Source organism: Cyrtonyx montezumae, unplaced genomic scaffold, assembly GCF_038088225.1.
Source record: "Cyrtonyx montezumae isolate F1298 unplaced genomic scaffold, pur_monq_1.0 scaffold_21, whole genome shotgun sequence".
Classification (NCBI taxonomy): Eukaryota; Metazoa; Chordata; class Aves; order Galliformes; family Odontophoridae; genus Cyrtonyx; species Cyrtonyx montezumae.
Window position 1 is genome coordinate 573,147 of NW_027071948.1, and position 19,366 is coordinate 592,512.

Consider the following 19,366-nt stretch of genomic DNA (forward strand, 5'->3'; position numbering starts at 1 on the left):
TCACCGTCCCCGCTCTGCCTCCCGCGCGGGGTCCGGAGGCGGGGCGGCCCCGCGGCTCTTAAAGGCGTTGGCGGAGACGGAGCTCCGGAGCGCGATGTCCCCTTCGGTCGCCGTCCCGCAGCCGCAGAGCCCCCCCCCTCCCCCCCCGGCCTCACGGCCCCTTCTCCGCGCAGACCCTCAAGTCTCTCCTGGAGAAACGCCGCCGTGCCCGCATCAACGAGAGCCTCAGCCAGCTCAAAACGCTCATCCTGCCGCTCGTCTGCAAGGACGTGAGTGCCGCGGCCCGGCCCTGCTCCCCTTCTCCCGCCCCCCACGTCGATCTCTCCCCGTCTGACCCTTTTCCTCCCTCTCCATCCCCGCCGGTCCGCCCCGTCCATCCCGGTGCTCACGGCCGTCTCTCTGCAGAGCCCTCCGAGAGCTCTGTGCTGGGTACCGTGCCTGCCTGGCCCGCCTGGGCTCTTTGCTGGCCCCCGCCCCGCCGACCCCCCCCTCTGGCAGCCCTGGTAGCCCCCACGCACGGCTGTACATAGCCCTATTTATTTGTGCAGACCCCGGGGACCCCCAACCCTTTGTACAAATAAATCTTTGGCCAAAGCTGAGCAGGGGTTGCCCCAGCAGCGCCGGCACTGCCCCCCACTCCCACCCCCAGCCCAGCACCGCACGCTGCCCGGGAGCAGAGGGGTGTCAGCAGCTGCCCTGGCAGCCAGCACGGTCCGTCCACGGCCACGGTCACGTCTAATTACCGGGCAAGCTGTGGCACGGGCACCCTGATGCAACAGCCTGGCAGCGCTCGCATCCCACTCCTGCGCCAGGCCCGGGCTTGTCCCTGGCCCCATCCGTGGGCACGTGGAGGCCGTGCCAGGTCCTGGCTGCGGTGGGTGCAGCTTGGGGCTCAGAGGAGCCGAGCAGGACACGTGTTGCATCCACGCTTCCCGTGCCGCTCGCTGGGAAGGATGGCAGAGGAGCTGACACGAAGGCCGTGGGCTCCCCGAGCCCCCCCCCCACGCACAGTGCTTGGCTCAGTGCTCAGTGCTCGGGTGGGAGCCGGTAACGAGGGGCCCCTCCCTCGTGCCCCCGAGGCACGCCGCGGCCCTCCCGGTGGAGAAAAGCACTTTCACTCGGCATTCCCGGGTCAAGAGCTGGAGCAGAGCCCTGCGTGAGCGTGGGAAAGGTGTGGGGCGGCGTGCCCCGGGCACGCACGCGTGTCTGCGCAGCTCAGGGCTCACCCGTGGGCCGCGGGTGCGCCGCAATGCACCGCGGGTGGGAGCGGGAGCCAATGGCGGTGCTCTGCCCCGTGCGGGGAAGGGGGGGCCCGCGCTCCTGGGCACGTGGGGGTCGCGCGGGGAGCTCTGCGGGTGGGCTGCGTGCCCAGGGACGCACGGAATGAGACCCCCAGCGCCCACGGAGCGGTTTCCGTCCGCGGGAGCCGTTAGCACCGGGGCTGCGGCCGAGGCGTGCGAAACCCCAGCGCGGCCGCTCCGGGGCGGGCGGCTCCCGGCTCCGGGCCGCGCCCTCCGGCCCCGACGGGCGGACGCTCCTTCCGGACCTGCGCGCCCCGCAGCGCTCCCGCGCGGTTCCCGCGGGCACTGCGGCGGCTCCGCCCCCTGCGCACGGGCGGGGCGGGGCGGGGCGGGCGCTCTCGGTTCGGTGCCGCCGCCGCCGCAGCGCCGTTGCTGGCGGGTGCCGGTGCCGCCATGTCGGAGCGGGGCGCGGCGGGCCCGGGCCCGGCCACCATCCAGGTGTCCAGGTAACGCCGCCCCGCCGCGGTCCCGGTGCCGCCGCCCGCCCGGTGCCGGTGCCCTTGAGCCGCCCTCGGGGCGCGGCGGAGCGGGGCGGGGCGGCGGGGCCCGGGATGAGCCCGGGATGGAGGTGGTCCCGGGGCGTACCGCGGTGCCGCCGGGATGGGATCGGGGCGCGGCGCGGGGCGGGGGGCGGCCCGAGCGCGGCGGGTACCGGGCGGTTTCCACGGTGACGGGCAGGAAGCGCTCGCCACGTGCTGACGTCTCCGGCATCCGGCACGGCGCGGCGCGGCACGGCACGGCATGGCGGGGCGGGACCCCCACGCCGCTGAGCGCTGCCTCCGCAGGATCATGCGCCCCGACGACGCCAACATCGCGGGCAACGTGCACGGCGGCACCGTGCTGAAGATGATCGAGGAGGCGGGAGCCATCATCAGCACCCGGCACTGCAACTCCGGGCAGGGGGTGAGCGGGGGGGTGGGGGGGTCCGCCGTGTTCGCCCCTTCGTGCGGCGTGGGCTGCGCTGCTTCGGTTCGGGAAGCGGTGCCCCCCGCTCCCGCCCTCCCTGCCCCGCGGTGCTGCCGGGGACGCGGCTGCGCTTCCTGTGCTCGTGCACGAGGGAGGGCCCCGCAGCGCCGCGGGCACAGAGTGCCGATCCTCCCCGGGCTGCGGCGGCCCCGTGCCCTCCTCTCCCTCCCGGGTGCCCCCGTTGCCGCATCCCGACCGTGGGTGCTGTGCCCCAGGAGCCCTGCGTGGCCGCGCTGGCGCGCGTGGAGCGGACGGACTTCCTGTCACCCATGTGCATCGGGGAGGTGGCCAACGTCAGCGCCGAGATCACCTACACCTCCAAGCACTCCGTGGAAGTCCAGGTCAACGTGATGTCTGAAAACATCTTAACAGGTACACGGTTCCCAGGAGGGCAGGACGCTGGGGGGCTGCGTTCACCCCCGGCATCCCTGCTGCTGTGGCTCCGTGCCGTGCAGGGCGCTGTGTGTGCCCCACGGCAGCTGCCCGGTGGCACGTGGAGCTTTCTGCCCCACCTCCTGCACCCAGGTCTGCTGCAGAGTTTTTGGTGCAGCCAAAACTCCAGGCAGGGGCTGCGAACACCTCAGAGCTCTGGGAAATGAGTGCTGTGAGGTGGGGGCACGCGTTGGTACCTCGGCTTTGCTCCCTGCGGCGCCGGGCCGGGCTGGGTGGGAGGGGCAGAGCAGCTGGGACGTGGGGGCACAGCTCTGTGGCCTCTGACGGCGCTGCTGCTGCTTCTGGTGAAAGGATGGGATCGTTCAGCACACGCTTCCAGCTTTTCCTGACAAAAGCCCTTCCCTGCAGTTGCCGTGGTTACCAGCTGGGCTTGTCGGGATGCTTCAGCACTGCTCACACTGCCCTCCTCTTCCAGGGGCGAAGAAGGTGACGAACAAAGCGACGCTGTGGTACGTGCCACTGTCCCTGAAGAATGTGAACAAGGTGGTGGAGGTGCCCCCCATCCAGGTAGGGCTGCTGGGTGCAGCGGGGATGTGGGTGGGAGGCGGGGGTCCTCATCTGTGCCATCCGGGGGCACAACGCTGTGTGCCTCTCGCTGCAGTACGTGCACAAGGAGCAGGAGGACGAGGGCAGGAAGCGCTACGAGGAGCAGAAGCTGGAGCGGCTGGAGACCAAGCAGAGGAACGGCGACGTGATCCTGCCGGTGATCAACCCAGGTAACCAGGCCGGGGCGGTGTTTGCAGTGCGGATCGAGCGGTGGCTGCGGGCTCTGGGGTCCGGTGGGGCGGTGGGGGGCTGAGCTGGGGCACTCCTGCAGCTCGCTGTGTGCAAGCAGTGCTGCAGTGCCACTGTGGGGCCGAGCGTGGGGCACGTGGGCGCTTACAGCCCCGGTGTGGCCTGAGGAACCAATCCCAGAATGAACCCGGGCTGCACATGGGGGTGCAGGGTCAGAGCTGGGTCACCTTGGCGGTCATGAATAATGCAGGTTGCTTAAAGGCCTTTTCTCCCTTGCTCCTCATGCTCGCAGACAGGCAGACGAAAGGTAAGGCCGCGGCACGGCGTGCAGTGAGCAGTGCCCCGAGGTTGGCTGCGCGGACGGGTTTTCTGTCCACGATTTCTGTCACTTGGGTTTCGTGGCCCTCGCGTGGCTGTGGGGTCCTGATGTGGGAGCGTCACGCTGACCCCGCTGTGTCTCCCTGTGAGCAGAGCCACACACGGTGGGCTACAGCCAGTCCAGCCTGATCCACCTGGTGGGCCCATCCGACTGCACGCTGCTCGGCTTCGTGCACGGAGGTGAGCGAGCGGCGCGGCCACGCGCGGGGTCAGGCACCGGATCGGTCCGTGGGCTTTGGTGGGTGTGGGGGGAGGGGAAAAGCTGCCACGTGGGCACAGTGCAGCCGGTGTGTGCAGCCCGTGTTTGGTGACAGTTATGCTGCACCACTTACGTGGTTTCTCACGGTCCCTCAGCGGGGCATGATGGCTCCGTGTGCGGTAATGGGCTCACAGGAGCGAAGCCCCAGGAGCCCGGAGCTGCAAATGGGCCCAGGGGGGGGAGCACTGAGCTGTGCAGGGCTCTCATCCACCTCCGAAGCGCTGCGTGCGGAGCTCCGGGGCTCCGTCCTGAAGAGCAGAGCTGAGGTGCCACCAAACCTCAAGGTCTGATTAGCAAGGGAGAGGTGTAATTAGCAGCAGGCAGCGGGCGGGGTAAGAACAGCACCAGGGCGAGCCGCAGGATCCGGGAAATGTCCCCTCACGTGGAGATGCAGTGCTGGGGCCGAGCACAGCTCCTGCCCCTCTTCCCAGCAGGGCAGTGAAGTGACTTAACCGGCAGTGACACGGCCTGGGGGGGTCGGGCAGCTCCGCTCCTCCCCGGGGGTCGGCACCATCCTGGCAGTAATAAAAATGGGCAGTTGCCATGGCAACGCTGCATTCCCGGCGGTGCCATCCAGGTCGGCACACGGCCCTGCAGAGGGGTTGGCTATGGGGAAAGGAATGCTCTTAGGAACGGATCCCTGCGGGTCAGGCAGTGTGCTGAGACCCACGGGCGGTTCAGTGCTGCGTTCGGGAGGATCTGCAGCAGCAGATGTTTGGAGATGTTGGGAGCCAGATAGGGGTTGGGGGTTTTATTTATTTTTTTCTCTGCTTAATAAAGCCTGGGAAACCGACACAGCCAGGCTGTGAATCCCACAGTTCTGGTGGCGTCTTTTAAATTGCAAATCCTGGATTATAAATACCACGTGTGAAATGACTGTAATTTGCAGGAGTGATTTCCTGTGGGTCGGCGGCTCCGCAGGGATGTGGGGGGGGGACCTGGGGGGCACACAGCGTGTGCAGGGCCAGGCACATGGCCGGGCTTCGAGGCTCTGGGTGGTGGTTCTGGGGGGGAACCTGCAAGCTCCACAGCCTCTGGGCTTCGGGAGCTCAGCTCTCCCCCCGCAGGGGTCACCATGAAGCTGATGGATGAGGTCGCCGGGATCGTGGCCGCCCGCCACTGCAAAACCAACATCGTCACCGCCTCCGTGGACGCCATCAACTTCCACGAGAAGATCAAGAAAGGTGAGGGGACGGGGGACGGCTCGGGCAGCCCGCCGCAAAGCAGAGCACCCTGGGGTGGGGGGCCCTGGTCCCCGCGGGGCGGTACCGCTGCAGCTCTGCGCCCGCAGGCAGCGTCATCACCATCTCCGGGCGCATGACCTTCACGAGCAATAAGTCCATGGAAATCGAAGTGTTTGTGGACGCCGACCCGTTCGTGGATGAGCCGCAGGAGCGGTACCGCGCCGTCAGCGCCTTCTTCACCTACGTGTCGCTCAGCAAGGAGGGGAAGCCGCTGCCGGTGCCCCAGCTGCTGGTAAGCTCGCAGGGATGCTGCTGGGGGCTTGCTGCTTCCTCGTGGCTCAGCGCTGTCGCTCTGCTCTGCTGCAAGCACGGCAGCTTTCAGGCTGCTTGTTTATTAAACACCAAATATTTTCCGTGCTTGGGCTTTTCATGTGATGCCCTCAGGCCTTTGTTGTCCAATAAAACCTCTTCTTGAATTATTCAGTAGAAAAGCATAGGCTTGAGCAAGCCTCTCCCAGCCAGGCTGCAGGGTGGGTTTCTGTAATCTCTTCTGGTTGCAAACTGCCAGCACAGAGATGGATTTTCCTTTCCAGCGATGGAGGAAACCGTGGTGCTGAGCTCTGCAGGCCCCCCTCCCCGCAGCCATCCCATGGCCCCCCCCCACTGCACTGCTCCCCTGGTGCCGCTGAACGCTGCATGTCGTGTGGGTCTCCTGTTCTGTGCTCTGCAGCTTTTCGGAGCGTTTTGTCAGCTAACTGCAGCCCCCCCAGCTGCGTCCTGCAGAGCTGTGTCCCACCTCGGCTGCCGCAGCAGGAGCTGCAGTGCTGCCCCAGGAGGGATGCAGCCCATGTCTGTGCTTCCCTGGCTCCACCGTGGGCCGTGCGTGGTGCTGGGCTGCAGTGTGCCACTTGTGGGTTCATCCTGGCGGGGCCCGGTGCTGCTGGGGGGCTCCTGGTGCACTGCCTGAGCGCTGCTCACCCCTCCCGGGCGTATGGACTCTGTGCCATCCCAAATTCTGTGGTCCATGGAGTGGGGCAGCCCACGGCCGTGCAGTGCAGCCACACCAGGGTCACCTCCGTGGGGTTTGACGTCGCAGTGAGCGCGGCTCTCGGCTGTGATTGCTCCTCCTGTCCAGGCCGGGCAGCCTCAGTGGCATCTCTGCGCTGGCACTGATTTAATTATTCATCTCTATTGTCCCGGCGGAGCTCAGAGTAATGCATCTTTAACGAGCTCTCCGAGGGAGCCGTGCAGCGATGGCATTTCTTTTTTCTCCCCGTGGGGTGGGGGCTGCGCGGGGCCCCCGGGGCGGAGCAGAGCTTTGAGGGGGGGGGGGGGGGCACATCCACGGTGGGTGCGTGTGCCCACGGCGGATGCGGCCGAGCCTCCAGTGGGCGATGCAGAGCCCGCCAGCTGGGCCGGAGCTGCAGTGCGGCCCTCCGCTTTGCCCACGCGCCGTTCCGCTCCTCGTGGGGCTGACGCTCGTGGCACCGCTTCCTTCCGCCAGACAGAGAGCGAGGAGGAGAAGAGGCGCTTCGAGGAGGGGAAGGGCCGCTACCTGCAGACCAAAGCCAAGCGGCAGGCGCAGCTGCAGCGGGCGGTGCAGCACTGACGGCCCCGCGTGGCCCCCCCTCCCCGTCCCCATTCGTGTTGTGTTGCGTGTGCGGGGCCTCGCGGGGCCGCAGGAGGGCCGTGCCGCTCCCGCCCCCCCCCTCGCCCCATGTGCTGTGGGGCTGGCGGACAGGAGCGTCCCCCGGCGCACGTGGCAGCGGGAGGGACCCACGAGGCCTCGAGTCTTTGTGATGCTGTGTTACACTTTACAGTATGTCCTAAAAACGTACACCAAAGCTTATTTATGATTCTCGCAGCTCTGAACGCGACCCAAGTATCGCACTGAGTGTCTCAGCCCGTCCCATTAAACCTCCACGTAGTTTCATCCGAGTTATTTAAGGAATACCGTGACATAAATAAAGTCTGTCATCTTTGACTGAAATAAAACGGGTGTCACTTCATTGTGTTCTCCAGCGGCGGCGGCAGCGCCGGGTTGGAGCTCATCCCGATGGCCGCGCTCTGAGCCGCGGACGCTCCGCTGGGGGGCGGTGGGAACCCCCCCCCCCCGCTCCTTACGGGAGGGGCCGGGGCCCCGCGGACGGCACTCGGGTGGGGGTCGTGGGGCGGGGGAGGGCCGGGGTTGGGGGGTGGGTGGGGAACAACTCGGCGGTCCCCGGGATCGGGGAGCAGAGCGGCGGAGCCGCGGCTCGCAGCGGGGGTTGGGGCGGCCGCTGCCGGGGCCGTAGAGGGGGCGGGGGCCGGGCCGGGGTCCGTGCCCGTGCGGCGCGGCGGGCGGTGCCGAGGCATGCGCCGTGCTTCTCCCGCCCGCCCGCCGCGGCCCCGGCTGGGCGCTCGGCTCGGTGCGGGCGGCAGCCCCGCTGCGGGGCACGGCGCCGGGCTGCGCTACGCCCGCGGCGGAAGGTACGGGCGGGGCGGCACCGGCACCGAACCCGGCACCCGCGGCGTCCCGCTGCACGCCGGGTGCGCCCGCCGTCGGGCAGCCGAAGAGCGCGGGGCTCGGCTCCGGTGCCGGGCGGGGGGCGGCGGCGGCCGGGGGGGGCGGCGAGCGGGGGAGCCCGGACGGCCCGAGGGGAAGCGGCGGAGCTGTGCCCGACGGCGCCTCCCGGCTCCGGGCCGCCCCGGTTCCGTTCGGGGGACCCGAGGCGGGCGGGGGGAGCCGGGACCCGGCGGGGAGCGGGAGGAGCGCGGGGCCGCTGATTCCGGAGCATCCGCGGAGCACGGGGTGTCCGCTGGCGGTCCGTGGGTCGCCGAGGTGGGTGGCACCGGGGCTCTTCGAGGCCATGTCACCCACGCCCCGAAATCCCCCGAGAGATGCGCGCGGGGCGACGCGGAGGTGCCGGGGTTACATAAGAGCGGATGCTTTTCCCCTCTTCTGCCTTTTTTTTTCTCCCTTCTTTTTGCTCAGCGCGCTGCACCGCCCCCCTCCCCCCCAACCCCCCCGGGGACAGCCGAGTGGTGCCCTCATGCGGGAATTGTCACGCGTGGAGGAGCAGCCCCTGCGGGGCCCACGCGGGCGGCACCACGGATGTGGGGCGTCCGGGAACTTCCCGGGGCTCCAGCAGCGTGGGCTGCGGGCTTCCCTCGGTGGCACAGCAGGCTCTGGAGGCTGGTTTTCCTACAGTTATTTTTAAGAAAGAAAATCTTGTAATGGGAAGCCCAGAATAGCTCGTGGCAGCCGTGCAGGTCGCTGTGGGTGCTGCGCTGTGCCCCGAGTGGGGGTCCCTGAGTTCTGTGCTGCACAGCACAGTGTAGGGACGTGGGCAGCTCCATGTGCTGGGGCGAGGCAGTTGTGCCAGCAGTGCCTGCTCGCTGCTTCATCCCAAGGAGTCTAATTATAGCCGAGAGGCTGCAGCGCCGGCGGGCGCCGTGAGCTCAGGCATCTCCTCGGTGGGGAAAAGCCCGTCGGGGTGCGGTGGCACTGCGTGGTGTCTGCGGTGCTGCTGACGGCCTCCTTCACTTGCAGGTGTTGGGATTGGCAGCACCCAGGACCGCCCGCCCCAATGGAGCCCCACGTGCCCTAGGATGCGTCCGGCCACAGCCCCGCAGCGCCCTGCTAATGGTGCCCCGTCCCTCCACCATGCACCATGAGCAGCGGCTGCCCGGCAATGCGGTAGCCTGGCTGGCGTGTGCCGGCGTCTCGCTGCTCGCCAACGCCTGGGGCATCCTCAGCATCAGTGCCAAGCAGAAGAAGTGGAAGCCGCTGGAGTTCCTGCTGTGCTCCCTGGCGGGCACCCACATCCTCAACACCGCCATCCCCATCACCACGTACGCTGTGGTGCAGCTGCGGCGCTGGCACTCGGGCTACGAGTGGAACGAGGGCCTCTGCAAGGTCTTTGTCTCCACCTTCTACACCCTGACGCTGGTCACCTGCTTCTCCGTCACCTCTCTCTCCTACCACCGCATGTGGATGGTCCGCTGGCCCGTCAACTACAGGTACTGCGGCTCTGCCCGCCCCGTGCCACGGCCTGGGCACGACTCAGTGCTTGTGCCGGAGCCCGGGGAGGGGGCAGAAGCACTGGCATGCAGCCCCGGCAGTGCTGAGCGCGCTGGGGGCTCTGCCCCTCTCCCCAGGCTGAGCAACACGCGGAAGCAAGCCGTTCACACCGTGATGGGCATCTGGATGGTCTCCTTCATCCTCTCCACGCTGCCGGCAGTGGGCTGGCACGACACCACCGAGCGCTTCTATGCCAGGGACTGCCGCTTCGTCGTGACGGAGATCGGCCTGGGCTTCGGCGTCTGCTTCCTGCTGCTCATCGGGGGCAGCATGGCTGTGGGCGCTGTCTGCACTGGCATCGCTCTCTTCCACACCATCGTGGGTCGACGCGGCCCCGACGCCAGCAACAGCCGCTTCCACGTGCCCACCATCGTGGTGGAGGACGCCCAGGGCAAGCGGCGCTCCTCCATTGACGGGTCCGAGTCCGTCAAGACCTCCCTGCAGATCACCTACCTGATCACCGTCATCGTCCTCGTCTACGACGTCCTCATGGGGTTCCCGGTGCTGGTGAGTGCCGCCGGGTGGGGGTCTGGGCGCGCGGGGCTGCTGGTGACGGGCGGATGCCACAGGTGGTGAGTGCCGCCAGCCTGCGCTCGGACGCCTCCTCGGAGTGGATGGTGCTGTGCGTCCTCTGGTGCTCGCTGGCGCAGTCCCTGCTCCTGCCCCTCTTCCTCTGGGCCTGCGACCGCTACCGCGCCCACCCGCGTGCCGTCTGCGAGAAGTGCCGCGCGGCGTTGGCCAACGACGACGAGGACGAAGGTGGGGTGCGTGGCGGGGGGGGACGCGCGGAGGGCAGGGTGTGCCCGGAATGACGGCGCACCCGTTCCCGTCAGAGAGCAGCCTGGAGGGGGCGGTGGCCGTGGCGGGAGAGCTGGTGTACGACCGCCCCTACGAGTACGGCTGCGCGGCCGAGGTGCTGGTGCTGGACCCCATCGCCACGCGGGACTTCTCCGTGCTGGAGCGGGGGCTGCCCCCACTGAGCCCCGCCAGGACGGAGCCGGGGGACCGCACGCAGTACCTGCAGGTAAGGGCCGTGCGGGCGGAGCCGGGGGGCGGGGGGGGGGGAGAGCCGCGTCCCGCGGCGCTGACGGCGTTTCCCCGCAGGTGCCCGCGCTGCGGCGTTTCTCCCACGACGAGGCGGACCTGTGGGACGGCGGACAGATCGCGGCGTTCCTGCGGCAATGGGGTCCGGGCGGAGAGGCGGCGGGTCCGGCCCCGCACCGCCACGGCCTCTTCCCGCACCCCGCCGAGCCGCCCGCGCACCGCCGCCGCCGCTCCGCCGAGAGCCTGCCCGCCCCGCCGCGCCTCTGCCGCGAGGACCCACGCGTGGGGACGGCGGGCGGCACCGGGCGCTCGGCCTCGACGGCGCTGCTCTCCGCTTTCCCCGCGCCCGTTCTCCGACGGGAGCTCCGGCGGCCGCTCGCCCTCACGGTCCCGGGAATGCCGTCGGGCCCCGAGGACCCGGCGCGGCTCTCGGCCCCGCGGTCCACCGGGGGCTGCGCGGGGGGGGGACGGCCGTGCGCGGAGCCGTGGGAGGGACTCGGGGACGGCGGCCGCGGCAGCACCGGCAGCTTCCTGAGCTCCCCGTCCGCCTCCTCGGGGTACATCACGTTCCTGTCGGACTCCATGGGCTCGGCCTCATAGGGCGCGGGGCCGGGCTGTGTGTAAGGACCGGGCTGTGCGATGCCATAATGCCGGCTGTGAGGACCGTGCTGTGCGATGCCGTATTCCGGCTGTACGGACCGGGCTGTGTGACGCCGCGTGCCGGCTGTACGGCCCGCACCGTTCGGGTTTTATTATGCTTTCCGTTCTTTTCTCGTTGCTGTGTCCCCGTTTTCAATCACGGCAGTACCGCCGCCTCCGGGCGGCTGCGCATGCGCGCGTCGTCCGCCCTCTGTCTCGCGAGAGCGCTCCCTCGCGAGAATTCCCGCGAGAGCGCGGAGCTGCGCGCGCCGCCGTTTCCGGGGCGACGCGGGGCGGGGCGGGGCGTGCCGCCAAGATGGCGGCGGCGGGGCGGCGGCGGTGGCGGTTGGGCCGTGAGGCGCGGGCCAGCCTGGCCGCCTTCGTGCTGGGCGCCTCGGTGGCCGCGCTGCCGCTGGCGCTGGGCTCCCCGGCCGCCCTGCTGTCCGCTCCGGGCCTGCGGGGCCGCCTGGCGCTCGCCCTGCACGTGGCCGCCGTTAACGCGGCGCTGCTGCTGCTGTACCCGCGGGCGCTGTATAAGGTGCGGGGCGGGCGGTGGGGGCGGGGAGGGCCGCGGGGCCGGCGGCAGCGCGCTCCCTGCCCTCTGCTTGCAGATCGCCATCCGGGCCGCCTTCCTGGGCTTCGCCTTCGGCTGCGGGCTGCTGCTGAGCGCCGGCCGCTCCGCCTGGCGGCACTTCGGATGGTGAGAGCCGGGGAGGGGGGAGGGGGGTCCGGGCCCCGGGGCCGAGGTGCGAGCGACCCCCGGGCGCTGTCGTGCCCCCCTCCCCGCAGGTACATGTGTTCGCTGTCGCTGTTCCATTACTCCGAGTACCTGGTGACGGCCATCAACAACCCGCGCAGCCTCTCGCTCGACTCCTTCCTGCTCAACCACAGCTTCGAGTACAACCTGGCTGCGCTCTCCTCCTGGGTGGAGTTCACGCTGGAGAAGCTCCTGCTGCCAGGTCAGCCCCAGCCCCGTGCCCTGGGCGCCCGCTTCGGTGCTTGGGTGCTTCTGGCCACGCTTTTAAAGCTGTGCTGCCCATAGAAACAGCCTTGCTTAAATTACACGTGGCTGCAAACCAAACCTGTTTGCTTTTTGCTGGAGGACGGTGCTGTCCTTCCCCAGCAGTGGGGTCAGGCTGAGCCCCGAGCTTGTTGGCTGTGCTCGGCTGTGCCTGAGCTCTGCTTCACAACACGAATCCAGGTCCTGCTTCGTGCTGCGTCTCTCAGAGCACCGCTCTGTGCCGCAGGCGGTGCTGCTCAGTGGGTTAAGGGGCAGAGCTGCAGCAGCTGACGCTTTTCCTGTTGTGGAGCACGGCCTTTGCGTTGTTCATTGCGTTGCTCTGAGGCGGGGCAGAAGCCCACCCCCTCTTTGTGTCCCTGCCTGCCCCCCCCGGGGTCCCGCCTGCACCCCCTGCCCAGCGCGGAGTCCCCTGCTCGAACCTGTCGTGACCCGTGCTTCTTCACTTGCAGAGATGAAGCAGATCACCTGGCTGAGTACTGTAGGGTTATTGATGGTGATCTTTGGGGATTGTCTGAGGAAAGCTGCCATGCTCACAGCTGGCTCCAACTTCAACCATATTGTTCAGAATGAGAAATCGGACACTCATACTTTGGTGACAAGTGGGGTGTATGGGTGGTTCCGGCACCCGTCTTACGTGGGATGGTTTTACTGGAGTATTGGAACACAGGTACTGTATACAGCACCCTCGGGTCCTTTCCTCTTACGATCTGAACGTTCGTTCATGCTGCCCCAAACCCGAATGTGACAGAACCGCGGGCTGTCAGCATCAGAGTCCCGGGGATGTGGGGCTGTGGCGGAGCCCGTGGGGCATTAACGGCTGCTGTCTGTTCTCAGGTGTTGCTCTGCAATCCCATCTGCGTGGTGGGCTACACGCTGGCGTCCTGGCGCTTCTTCAGGGAGAGGATAGAGGAGGAGGAGATCACGCTCATTCACTTTTTTGGAGAGGAGTACCTGGAGTACAAAAGGAAGGTGCCATCGGGTCTCCCATTTATTAAAGGAGTGAAAGTGGAGCTGTAACACAGGCAGGACAGGACTGGTTGTGAAAAGCTCCAGGCACTGCTGGGTGAGGAACTCTGCATAGTGCTGGCGCCGAGCAGCCTGCTCCATTTCCCAGCTGAGGGCTGCAGGGCTGGGCGGCCTTCCAGGTCATTAGGAGATCAGCAGCTCGTTCATCCTCCTCGAGATAAGAGTCCTCCTTTGCACATTCAGGGATCTTCTGGATAACTTAGCCTATAGCAATCTTAAAGAGAAACGATCCTCCTGCCTACAACAGCTGAATCGTACTGAAGCTCACGTGGACCGATTCTTTTGGAGAATGAGTTTTGCCCTTCCGCCCCTGCACTAGAAAGATTCCCAGCTGGAATGTTCGTATGGCATAATGCAGATTTCAAGCTTTTTGACCTTACAAGCCAGACAGCACAGCTTTAATCTCTGGAGGCCTGGTCCTGCAAGCCCCTGGCTGCTGCTCGGGCAGCTTGCAGGGGCAGGCCTCCCTCTTTCATCTCGGCAGATGCACCGTTCTGCACAACATCTGGATGCCAATAGCAGCACGGCACAGAGCCGGGTTCCCCTGACACTGCTCACAGAGCCTCCTCGGTGCCCCTGGCACTCCTGCACTGCCGTGCCCGGGGGGGTGAGCCAGCTCTCTCTTCCCTGTGTGAGCTCAGGAGCCGTCCAGCTGCTGCTTTCCCATGCCGTGCCATGTCTGCTCTGCCCGTGCAGACGGTGCTCGTCCGAGAGCTGCTTCCAAATCGTGCTGCTTCCTGCCCCACTGGGTTCCTCAGTGCCCGGCTCTGTCCACACACATCCCAGAGCTTCGGTTTGGAGAGTCAGGAAAGGGCTTTCAGAGGTCTGTAGTGGTTGGTGCAGGAGAAGCTGGGACGTTGCTGTGAATGGAAAAGCTTCTGGGGAAATTCTCTCTGAACGGAAGGAAGTTTGGCTGGTTAACGCTGTTTTAAACATTGCCACTCTGGAAATGGTTCCTATTCAAGCTTTGTGGTATAATTTATTCTGTTATATACCAAAGAGGTTCACTGTTTTCTTGGGTTTTTCATAGTTCTTCCTTGCTGGAATGGAGATGAGTTGCTTGTCAGTCCACACGTGGGGCTCGCAGTGTTCCTTGGCAAAGGACTGTGATTCGGCTCAGGAAGGGGCACTGATGGGAATCGCTTTTGTGATTATCTTTTTCTTTTATATAAAAAGTCAAAAAAAACAAACCAGTTTGTGTGTGGTGGTTATTTGGGCTCTGAGCTGTCAATGGCCACAGCACCAAAGCTGCAGTTCTGGACTCTGTAACTCCTGTGAAGTATGAACACAACCTCCAGTAGTGGTGTAGCTGTGAGGTGAAACCCTCGGCCTCCTCTTGCCTCACCTCTTCTCAGCCCTTTCCTCTCAGGGTTATGCTTTGTGTTCTGCACTGCATATCAGCTGAAAGCTTTTGTTGATTCTTTCACTGTGATTTTAGCTTGGAGGAAAAGAACGAACGTGAAAATGTAACACAGGCAGTGTTGATTGCTGTGCACTTCTTTGTGAGCTCAGTTTTAGTTCTATTTTCAAATGTCTCGACCTCTTTTGGTTTTTGGAGTAGGGAGAACTGCCCAGCCCCTCTGCCCTGGGCCAGAACGAGGAGCAGAGTCCATTTACACGCTTTTATTTTCACTTTGACACACGAAATGGGGAATATAAAGGCAGTTTTTTTCAGCCATCCTAAGCCAGGTGTCTGCTATGCGACGCACCACAAACTCAGCCACGTTCAGTCTGCATTTCCACAACCATAACCGCTGTGAACACCTCAGCTCGAGGCTGTGGGCTCCTCCTGCTCCACGCTTGGGGTCCCACTCCTCTGCTCACTCCCACGGTGCTCCTTCAGGATTGGGTCCCCGGGGCTGAGGGCAGGTGTGCAGCTCCCTCGGGTGCCCAGCACCTGCTCCCTGCTCCCTGTGCTGCCGGGCAAGCCGTCCCTAGGCAGGGGCAGCGGGCTGGGCAGGCAGCTGAGCCTGCTGGGTTAAGCAGCTCTTTTCCAGAGCTCTAATCCCTTCCGATCCCTTGTGCTCAGAGGGCATGCAAGGGCACCTGACCCCTCTGAAAGTGCTTTGCTTCCCCCCCTCCCCCAATGCCTGTGAGGCTTCAGGGAGGCATGGGGCGATGTGGATGGCACCAAGGTTTCCCTGCTGCCAGCACGAGTTGTCCCTGTGCACCGAGGTGGCTGTGCTGAGACCCTGGCTGTCACCTACCTCTGTGCTGCCTCGCTGCTGTCATCAATCCTGAGCAGCATGTGTGTGTGCTCACCCTTGGGCTCCCGGGGCTCCTGCAACCTGCAGCAGCACGAGCTCAGAGCGTGGCTGGACACAGGAAGGGGAGCAGGGATGGGCCCCGGCACCGAACGTGCCCACACTGCTCACCTGGGCTCCAGCCTCTCCTTCACCTTGGCGATGGAGCGCACGTAGGGCGCGATCTGCTTGGTGATGGTGGTCAGGCAGCTGTTCTCCTGCCGCAGCTGCAGCAGGTCGTGGAGCTGGGCTGGGGGGAGAGCACTGTCTGTGCCCGCAGCGCTGAGCGGCCGCTGGGGCGGCTCTGCCCATCAGCCGTACCTTCATAGATCTCCTGCTCGTTGGCCACCCGCTGGTACGTCTCCTCCCAGACCTGCAACGGGAACGGCGCTGCCGGCACAGGCACACGGCACTGGGGGGGGGAGGGAGGGAGGGGTCCTGCCCCCACCTCCTCGAACACACTGCGCATCATCTCCACCGAGGAGTAGTGCGCCGCGATCTGCACGTCCATCTGCAGCGACTTCTGCAGGATCTCGCTCATGATCTCCGTGCGGATGAGGGAGTGGTGCTTGGTGAGGTCGCGGTGCAGCTCCTGCACCTGGTCCTTCAGGCCCTGGATCTCCGTCTGCAGCATCTGCACCACACAGGGGAGAGAGAGGCCCAGCAATAGGCAGTGAGGGCCGGGAGCTCCCCCCCCGTGCCCGTACCCGGTAGGTGTTCTCGTAGTTGCGGCAGTGCTCGGCGAAGGGCGTCTCGCGGCCCTCGGCCAGCAGCACCTTGGTGCTGATGTAGCGGTGCAGCGTCGGCTTCCGCACCATGGAGCTGCTGGACATCTTATCGCCAGCGGGGGCACAGCCGGGCACCATCAGGGTCTTGGAGCATTGGCCGCCGGGGATCCTGTGCGGAGGTGACAGCGGAGGGACGCAGAGGGCGGCCCCTGAGATGTGGCACTCCCTGCAGCCGGAGCTGCACCCGGGGCTGGGACGCCCGACCCCTGAGATAGGAACCACCAAAGCCCCCCGGTGCCATCCCGCGCTCGGTACCCAGGTTGGTTGGACACACTGCCCTGAAATCAGGTTTCTATAGAGAGCCTGGCACCAGTGCTTGCTGCCCTGCTCCACAACTCAGCTCTGGCACGGAGCAGGCAGAAGGTGCAGCCACATTCATGCGGGAGCTCCCTGCCTGCCTCTGTCCCATCCTGCCCCCCTTCTGCTGCCACCACCTCCCCCAGCTCCCTGCAGTCCCCCCGGGCAGCACTGCAACGCTGCAGTCCCACTAAGCAGCACCACGTCCCCGCCCAGCAATGCCACGATCCCACCGTGCAGCGTTGCGGTCCCACTGCGCTGCTCCGTGCTCCCGGTGCTCAGCTGCCCCATGCCACAGAGCCCAGCTGGGCACGAGGAGCGGTGCCCATGGGTGGCAGTGACTGTTTGTCCTCTCTGTGGGACGAGCAGCCGGCAGCGCCTGGCAGAGCCCGCGCCACCGTGACATCAATGGGCCTAAATATATCCTGGGCGAGGAATGGCCGAGAACTTCTCTGAAATTCTGATAAAAATAGTGGCAGGCCAAGAGGCTGCGGGGCCATGGCAGAGCAGGGTGTGCGGTGAGCGGGAGCTGGCATGGTGCTGGCTGCAGCACGGCACGGCCCTCAGAGGGGAGGGGGGTGCACAGTGCAGCTCAGTGTCCGCTGCCAGCACTGCCCGCCCCGTTCCCAGAACTGTCACTTGAAGCCCCCGTGCCTGTCGTTCATCAGCACAGCTGCATTCTGCACTGTCCCCGTGCCACCTCCATGGGGACAGGCTCAAGGGCAGGGAGGGGGGTGAGCCCGGCACGGCGACGCAGCGATGCGGGAGGGAACGCGTGGCACAGTGCTTGGCCCCCCCTGCCCACCCCACCCCACCCTGCCTGCCACCCAGCACCTCACATGTTGGTGCCGGTGATGCCAGGCCCGATGCCGCCAGCGCTGCCCACCACAGAGCGGCGAGGGGCGAGCACCAGCAGGGGCTCCAGGCAGCGTGCAAACTCTGCACGGTACTCAGTGTTGATCTGCAGGGCGAGATGGGCAGTGGGGCTGCAGCAGGGCTGGGGCTGGAGCTGCCCAGCAGGCAGGGCTCAGCCCCGTGCTACCTTGCTGGTCTGGGCTGGCCGCAGGCGGTGCGGCAGCTTGACGATCCTCTGCAGCCGCTCCATCAGTTGCTGGGAGGCAGTGGTGAGGTGAGGTCAGGGCCGTGTGGGGTCGTGGCAGTGCAGCACCATGCGCTGTGCAGCACCAGCACTACTCACATAGCCCAGGTCGAGGAACTCGGCTTTGTTGGCGGAGCTCAGGAAGGCCGAGCAGATCACCAGGTGCACCTGTGTGCAGCGGTGTCACTGCTGCCACTGCTCTGGGATCTGTCTGACCCTCAGCCCAGAGCCAGGCACGCCTGGGGGGGTGACCCGGGCCAGGCCTACCTGCAGGGTGGGCAGCAGGGAGGCAAGGTGGGCCAGCTGCTCCTTGAACGCCTTCTCCTTTTCCTCGTGCTGGCTGTGCAAAGCAGGAGCTGACTGTGAGGCACACAGTGCATGCCAGCAGGGCAGCCTGCCCCAGCACCCAGACCCTGCAGGCCCTCACCTCTGCACAGCTTTCAGGAGTGCTTTCTTCCTGTCAGAGAGTTGCTCCTGCCAACGACATGGACAGTTTGTCAGCCCCATGCAAGCCCCACGTCACAGGGCACGGTGCTGCTGGGACACCCACGGGCACAGCCCTGCACCTGCATGCCGCTGAATAGGGCGTTGATGGCCGACTCCTCCTCGCTGGCACTGTTGCTCACCTCCTCGATCATGGCCTTGAGGAGGACGATGGCCTCACGTGTGGATGTCTGCAGCTCCTTCACTGCCTGCGGGGCATCGTGGGGGTGTGGCAGTGCTGCAGCCCTGCACCGACCCCCACCCCGTGCCCACCTACCAGCACGGCCTGGTCCAGCTTCTCGCAGCCCTGCACGTACGCCGTCTCGATGTCAATGCAGTGTGCACGGCTCTCCCTGTGCCAAGGTGGGCAGTGAGGGCACAGCTGGGACACGTGGCCGCGGGGAAGGGCACGGGCACACTGGGACGCTCACCCCTGCATGTCCCTGAAGCAGTTGATGCAGAGCATGGACTTCTTCTCGGTGGAGAACATGATGTAGGGCTCCTCGTGCAGCGCTGTAAGGGACACGGACATCGTGCCCGGCGTGGCACAGCGCAGCGTGGTGCCCGTGGGCAGTACTCACAGCACTTCTTGTGGATGGCCTTGGTGCGCTTGCTGAGCGACACGATCTCGTGGCGGGCGAAGACCTTGGCGCGGTGCGTCTCCTCGCGGCACGGGGCGCACAGCGGTTGGCTGCAGGTGTTGCAGAAGCACATGGTGTCCAAGTCCTGGAGGCACAGAGGCGGTGGTGGCGGTGGCGTTGGTGTCGCTGCGGGGAGCCGGGCTGCGCTGGGTGCTCACCGCCTCGGGGCAGCGCCGGTCGCAGTTGGCACACTGCGCGTCCTCCGAGCCCTCCGCCGTGCTGTCCACCAGGAACTGAAGCAGCCGATCCACGGGGGGCAGCCCCGTGCCGCCCCGCACCACCGAGGGATGCCTGCGGGAAGGGGGCTGAGCAGCAGCGAGGGGCGGGACGCGCGGGGCAGTCCCCACGCGCGGCGGCTTCCCGCGTGGCCGTACCCGCACAGGGGGCAGCGCAGGCGGCCGGCGGCAGCGCGGCCCCGCAGGCAGCTGGCGCAGAAGGCGTGGTAGCAGTCGAGCAGGCAGGGCTGCTGGAAGGGGCCGTGGCACAGCAGGCACACCAGCGGGTGCCAGGCGCCCTGCTCCAGCTCCGCGCAGCTCCCCAGCGGGGAGAAGATGCCGCCCGCCATCAGCAGCTCCGGCCCCGCCGCCGGCCCCAAAGCCGCGGGGCGGACCTTCCCGGCCCGGCTATTTTTAACCGAGGGCCCCACGGGGCGGCTCCGCGGGCTGCTGGGCGGGGGGGGCAGCGCCGCCGGGAGCATGGCCTTGAGACTGGGCCTCGTGGGGTGACCCCGCGACGGGTGACCCCCC

The 19,366-nt window shown here is 66.5% G+C and overlaps 4 protein-coding genes across 5 annotated transcripts; 3 read left to right on the forward strand and 1 right to left on the reverse strand.

Annotated features, from left to right (window-relative positions):
• The first annotated feature begins 1,863 nt into the window (after positions 1–1,863).
• Positions 1,864–6,917, forward strand: ACOT7 (acyl-CoA thioesterase 7). Its single transcript, XM_065737848.1, is given in 9 exon segments — positions 1,864–2,019; positions 2,022–2,204; positions 2,483–2,639; positions 3,136–3,227; positions 3,322–3,436; positions 3,927–4,013; positions 5,160–5,276; positions 5,384–5,568; positions 6,781–6,917. Coding segments are annotated over 9 exon segments (1,197 nt in total). The 3' UTR covers positions 6,886–6,917.
• A 1,954-nt stretch (positions 6,918–8,871) lies between these two features.
• On the forward strand, positions 8,872–10,983 carry GPR153 (G protein-coupled receptor 153). The gene is made up of 5 exons (XM_065737782.1): positions 8,872–9,278; positions 9,417–9,846; positions 9,909–10,098; positions 10,173–10,363; positions 10,444–10,983. Exons 1-5 carry the CDS (start codon positions 8,902–8,904, stop codon positions 10,981–10,983), a joined length of 1,728 nt encoding a protein of 575 aa, XP_065593854.1. The 5' UTR covers positions 8,872–8,901.
• A 355-nt stretch (positions 10,984–11,338) lies between these two features.
• On the forward strand, positions 11,339–13,391 carry ICMT (isoprenylcysteine carboxyl methyltransferase). Its single transcript, XM_065737849.1, has 5 exons — positions 11,339–11,560; positions 11,634–11,722; positions 11,812–11,981; positions 12,493–12,710; positions 12,878–13,391. Exons 1-5 carry the CDS (start codon positions 11,339–11,341, stop codon positions 13,058–13,060), a joined length of 882 nt encoding a protein of 293 aa, XP_065593921.1. The 3' UTR covers positions 13,061–13,391.
• A 1,286-nt stretch (positions 13,392–14,677) lies between these two features.
• Positions 14,678–19,207, reverse strand: RNF207 (ring finger protein 207). Of its 2 annotated transcripts, none has more exons than XM_065737877.1 (17): positions 18,995–19,207; positions 18,779–18,911; positions 18,561–18,705; positions 18,411–18,492; positions 18,257–18,332; positions 18,063–18,188; positions 17,924–17,970; positions 17,764–17,836; positions 17,596–17,664; positions 17,440–17,508; positions 17,237–17,358; positions 16,020–16,209; positions 15,761–15,946; positions 15,634–15,685; positions 15,445–15,562; positions 15,277–15,357; positions 14,678–14,928 (listed from the first exon to the last, which is right to left on the reverse strand). In XM_065737877.1, exons 1-17 carry the CDS (start codon positions 19,183–19,185, stop codon positions 14,835–14,837), a joined length of 1,854 nt encoding a protein of 617 aa, XP_065593949.1. In that variant the 5' UTR covers positions 19,186–19,207; the 3' UTR covers positions 14,678–14,834. The 2 variants fall into 2 exon arrangements, with proteins under 2 accessions (XP_065593949.1, XP_065593948.1); XM_065737876.1 differs by having other exon boundaries at positions 14,678–15,003; positions 18,995–19,204.
• Positions 19,208–19,366: the final 159 nt, after the last annotated feature.